The following is a 5676-nucleotide window of genomic DNA, read 5'->3' as shown; positions in this document are numbered from 1 at the left end:
AAAGTAATGGATAAACACTTGAAATAGTTAGCTATATAATGGCTAAAACGTTAGCCACGCCAACAATGTACAGTAGCTGTGTAAAATCTTGTAATATCATCTCAAGTTGAGTGAAGATATTTGTGAGATTCACAGATTTTTGTAAATCAAATTAATAAAATGCGAATCAGTTTATTAACCTCAACAGATTCCAAAGAGCATCGAAAAAGAGAGGCAACAAAGGGAGAGAGTTCTTTAGAACATTATAACAATAAAATTCCCTTACATATTGACAAAATACATACAACAAAATTACATTATTATGTTTTAATAGTTCACACTCTTTTCCTTTCGCCTTCAATTTTTGAAATGAAAAACTGAGTCATTGCACTTTCATTATTGTCAAATATTACACTTCTGATATGTAGTCATTATGTCAGAATCCAAATGACTGCTCCAGATTTTCAGATGAATCATCTAAGATGCAGTTTATATCTGCTGTATCTTATAAAAACAATTCCCTCATATAATCTAAGCGTCACAGTTTAGAGGCTATACAACACAGCAGCCATTCTACAGCAATGAGCAACGGGCTATAACTGGCTGGTTTTACTGTCCACTGTGACTTTTAACTGTCCTTATCTCAACATAAATAATGTGCCCATAAAAGTTAATCATCTACACATTGGTAATGAGACATGTTCAACAGCCATAAAGATGGCATTTCTGCCCATTTTCCGCTTTTCTTCCTGCGATGACAACAATACGTCCAAACTGCAGTGAGGGTGATATTGACGAACACCAGCGACAGCAACAAAAACTTAATGATACTAGAATCAGCTATAAAAAGGAGTTACTATATCCATATCTTTATATTCCACTTGATTGTCTTTGCATTGGTATATTTGGTGTTTCTCCAAAAATAGAGATTTCTTTTAATAATAGGTAGTTCCTGTTGTTATACTGTTGTGAGTTCAGGAGAGCCAGGGTCAGTGTTTAGTCCTGGTTCAGCTGTGTTCTTTGGCTGAGCCATCGAGTGGGTGTGCTGTGGGTAATACACATCCTTTTATGAAAACCGCAGTCCAGGACGAGTATCCTGTCTTCTTGTTAAGCTAAAGTATGGTTTGAGGTGAGCTGTGCTGAGTCAGTATGTTACAGTATCTGATATGGCGAGCGGATTCCATGTCCTCAGGTCAAGTGAGCCTGAAAACATTCAGCCATCAGATACTGCGTAAGCCCCAGTTTAATGTTTATGGAAGACTGTTCCTCCACAGCTTCAGAGTGAGGAGGAACAGCTAGAAGATGGAGAGGTGGTCATGACAGAGCCAAAGTGAGCTGTGTGGTGTCAGTGTATCAGTCTTGTTGGTTGATGCGGCTCATGCTTGAGACAGAGCGCACCAGGAGTTCTGTGAGGCCAAGGAGGTTGGGGTAAAGGGATAATCCTCATATTTAATATCCACATGTCCTGAGCCGATGCTGTCCAACTGAGAAGCCGTCTGCAGGGAGGAAAGAGAGATTTCAATATAGCATGTTTAAAAGTGATTTTACACATTAAAGTTAAATTACTCATCATGAGGAGTACTAAACAGCTGTATAACGACTTCTGTGGTTCTGGAGCGAGCTCTCTGAAGTCTGAGAAAATAACCCTGATGAAATTAAAGCTGCAGTAGGTAACTTTTATAAAAATAACTTATATTTACTGAAACTTTCCCTATATCCTGACAGTAGTGCCCACTCCAAGCTCTAACGAAAAACAACCAATCACAGCCAAGAAAGATAGTCAAAGCCAGGTTGTCAAATATCGATGCTGGGAATGAGACTAATCAACTATCTTCGAGCGTCCAACCCAAAGCATCTTTATTTATTTCTCAGCTCTGATTAGTTGTTTTTCGTTCAGGCTAAGTGGATTCTTTCAAATGCCATTAGGAGCCAGTGGTTTGTCCGTTCTGGGCTACTGTAGAAACATGGCGTTAACAGCATTAACCTACAAGGACCACCAGAACTATATTTGCATGGAAAGGAGGTTTACCTGAGTGGCAGATGCAACGGTCTGTCCAGCGTAGGGTGAAGGGGCCATACTGGGTTCGCTTTTAATGGTGGAGGCGTATTCAGAGACTGAGAGGGAGGTTGGAGAGCTAGTCTCAGAGGTGGTGGATCCTAAACAATCAACAGGAAGTCAAATTAGTTATTAGATTGAGCAGGGCTGTCATGATATCATATTTTCACTATACTATTGTAGTGGCTAAAAGAAATTATAATGACAATATTATGACAATATGTATAAAAAAAATAAAAAAAAAATTAAAAAAAAATGATGAATGATTTGTGCTGAGTCTGATTTAACATTGTTTCTCCTACCTGTAGATGTTTTATTCTTGGGCATCTTGGGTTTGCGTTTCCTGGTCTGAATGCTCTCTTTCTTCATGGCCAGAGGTCTGGGAACCTGCAGGGGAGCAGAGCCACACACATTAGTCAAGCGTACCTCCCTGTGCCTGATACACCAGAGGCCACAGTGTCACGACAAACCACACAAGCTCCCCTCCCACACTGCCGCTCTGATAACAATGACCACAATGCCCTTGGATAGGCTTTACACTGTGCAAATAATGAACTGCTCCCTGCTGCAGTAGACGTTTGCCAGAGGAGCTGCAGGTTAGTGGGGAATGACACAAGGAGACTGGCTGACATTTTAGCCCAAATAAAGTGTTAAGAGGACCCTACGGGGCGACCTACCCCATGCAGTTTCATGTACAGGCCACAGGCGTTACACACAGGCTCCCCCTCAGCGTTGCGTCTCCACAGTGTGGTGGTGCTGGTGTGGCAGTTAGTGCAGCAAAGGCCGGCCCTACGAGATGTAGTCTGCTGCAGGTATAGAGAGGAAAAAAATGACATTTGAATTAAAAAACAATTTGACTTTTGTTGCCAATGAGAAACCACAGATCACAACTCACATCTTGGTACCCTAGAACTATCGTTTGAGATTTGATCTGTTCCCTTAACTTTCAGAATGAATTGCAGAATTGCAAATACTCATTATGTGTGACTATTGGCTTGCTTTTGCACAAGTGTGGAGCCAAAGAACCACAACAACAGCAGAGAGTCACGTTGCTCTAGAGAGCCTCATCTAAAAACGTCCCATCCAAGGGCAAGGTCGCTGCAGGACAAATAAAAACAGACGAAAAGGCCCAGTGGCTGATGGAGATTATTGGGCAACTCACAGCCACAGCTGCTCTGGAGAAGCAAGTTCCTGGGAAATACACAGCCGTGAAGCCTTGACACCCGCCAACCCACCCTCACTGCACCACCACAGTGTTCCAGTTCTATTTTCTCAGTTCCAATGCTCACACTACAAACGCATTATTACCTGCTTTTACCTCAGTAGTGACATTACATCTACTGTATAGAACAAGTTTATACGAGGTGGATTGTGCATTGTTAATTAATTCAGGCACAATTCACTTTTTTTTTGTGTATGAGAATTGAACATATTCTTAATGCAAACTAGGAGCCCTTATAGTGTTGCATTATTACATGTATTATAAGATTATTATTACAGGTACATTATCATGTGAGCAACCTTTTTAATGCTATAGCTGATTAAAAATGGAGATGGAGTTGGAGATCATTTCAACTTTCATTTAGGTAGTCCAATCTATGAAAGTGCTCAAACAGTAATTCAATTAATAGATGATGGACGGAAAATGGACAGTAAATAGCAGGTGTATATGATAACATTAACAAGATCTGAATTCCATTTAGCTGCTTCAGTTTCAGGCTCCTGTCACACGGCTTACTGGGGTACTTGAGCAGAACAGAGTCAATGTTATCAGTTATATCTGCAATGAATCTATTTTGATAATCACTTAATTTATCAGGCACAATCATTCTCTAGTTCCAACTTCTCCAACTTGAGGATTTCCTGCATTTCTCAATTTTATAAAACCGTAAACAGATCATCTTTGGGTTTTGGACTTTTAGTCAGACAAAAAAGCAATTTGAGAAAATAATTTTTGCCTTTTTTCACAATTTGTTTGGTAAATTTATAGAAACTATAAATGAGAAAAATAATCAAAAATGTATACACATATTTACATATTTATGATTTATGGTGGTGTAGCGGAGTTAAGAGTACAATATTTAAGAAGCTTAAAATGGAAATACTAGTAATAAAGTACCTCAACAAAATACTCACAGTACTTGAGTAAATGTACTTTACCCCACGGTCAATGTGTAATTCACCATTGTATGAAGCTAGATTATCTCTCTTTGTCTTTTTATGCTTTTATTTGCCTACAATACTGTTTATAATACGGTATATAATAAGGTGGGTAAATAAACATTTTATTATTTTTATTAGACCAATAAAGGAAAAGTCTTGCATTCAGATTGTTACTTCAATAAAAGTACAGAGGTGATATTGGATAAATGTACTAGAAGAATCCAAAGGAAAAGCGCCCTTTAAACAGAATGGCTTCTTTAGAGCGTTATATTATTATATTATTGGATTATTTTTATTGGTGCAAGGATGCAATGTTTTTAGCTGTGAACTGGTTGTAATGGAGCTCATTGTAATATTTTTTGGTAGTTCAAATTATAAGAATTTATTACGACACATTTTAATGAAAAATCATAATCTGCTGAAGAACTTGTAGTAAGTAAAATGCATATTATTATTATTATTATACTGGTGGTGTCTGTGTGTTTTGTTGGGAAACCACCTTGTTCTTTATGTGCCCAGCATTTTGTTAAGACTTTCATTCAACTTCAAATTTTATGTTGTATTAGCGCCAATTCATTGACAGAATAGTATTATTTTCAGGAACTACTGTTTCTCTTTCAAATAGCACGCTCAGTTGTTCTAGAACAGAAACTTCCTTTTTAACGATTTACAGAGACCCACAAACAGTTACACGCATGAGCCAACGACTCTGGTCAACCGCCAGGAAAGAACTGCCTTTTAGTGAGGCAGTAAAACTAGGACAGATCCTTCGGCTCTAGGTGGGTTGGTCGCGATTCTGCTTGACGCGAAGTTGGGGGGGAGAGAGTATGAGAAGAAAGAGGAGATGAGATGAGATCACACACATACAGATGTAATAGCAACAACAGTAGGGCAACAACTACTATTGGGAACTTGAGTAGAGGCTGAGGTGACGCACTGGGACTATCATTATGTTTGATGTAGGACAGGATTTTTTGGTCACTTACTTGGTCACTGGTAATGAGGCAGTATCTGGGAGAGTGTATACGTTGGGGAATTGAGGAAATGTATTTAAATTTCTGAGTTTATTTATGGGAGTACGTGAGGTCAGTGAAGGGTTGGTTGAGTGGTTTGGTGTCAGCCAGTTTCACAGTAACCCTTTTGTTAAAGTACCGCCAGATTAGAAAGTTAACAAAAATTGAGTTCAGGAGAATTCAACCTTAAAGAGTTGGGCGTAATTGAGAGCTGACTTGAGTCATGGTGGGGAATGAGTTTTTGACTGTATTATTTATATGTTTTGAGTTTTTATTGGCGTTAAATACTTAGGATTGTTAAAAATTGAGGGTTTTGTTTTTTATAAAAGGTGTGGAGTGTGGTGAGAGCTTTTACCGTGATTTATTTTATCAGTGGTTTTTTCTGAGTGCTGTGTGAGTACGTTTATTGGGTGTTTGGTACCTGTTTTTGGAATTTTATTTTCTTGTTGGTATTGACACTCGTGT

At 38.7% G+C, this 5676-nt stretch overlaps 1 protein-coding gene across 1 annotated transcript in view; it reads right to left on the bottom strand.

The window, feature by feature from the left end:
* Positions 1-226: 226 nt before the first annotated feature.
* Positions 227-5676, bottom strand: part of gata5 (GATA binding protein 5) — an 11709-nt gene continuing 6259 nt past the window's right edge. The window contains 4 exon segments of the mRNA XM_035657135.1: positions 227-1475; positions 2009-2136; positions 2338-2422; positions 2713-2841. Coding sequence (XP_035513028.1) covers positions 1356-1475; positions 2009-2136; positions 2338-2422; positions 2713-2841 — 462 coding nt within the window. The 3' untranslated portion in view covers positions 227-1355.

Source organism: Morone saxatilis, unplaced genomic scaffold (assembly GCF_004916995.1).
Source record: "Morone saxatilis isolate NCDOM2014 unplaced genomic scaffold, NCSU_SB_2.0 Contig15, whole genome shotgun sequence".
Taxonomy (NCBI): domain Eukaryota; kingdom Metazoa; phylum Chordata; class Actinopteri; family Moronidae; genus Morone; species Morone saxatilis.
Note: the sequence above shows the minus strand (reverse complement) of the source record. Positions and strands in the feature narration are given on the sequence as shown.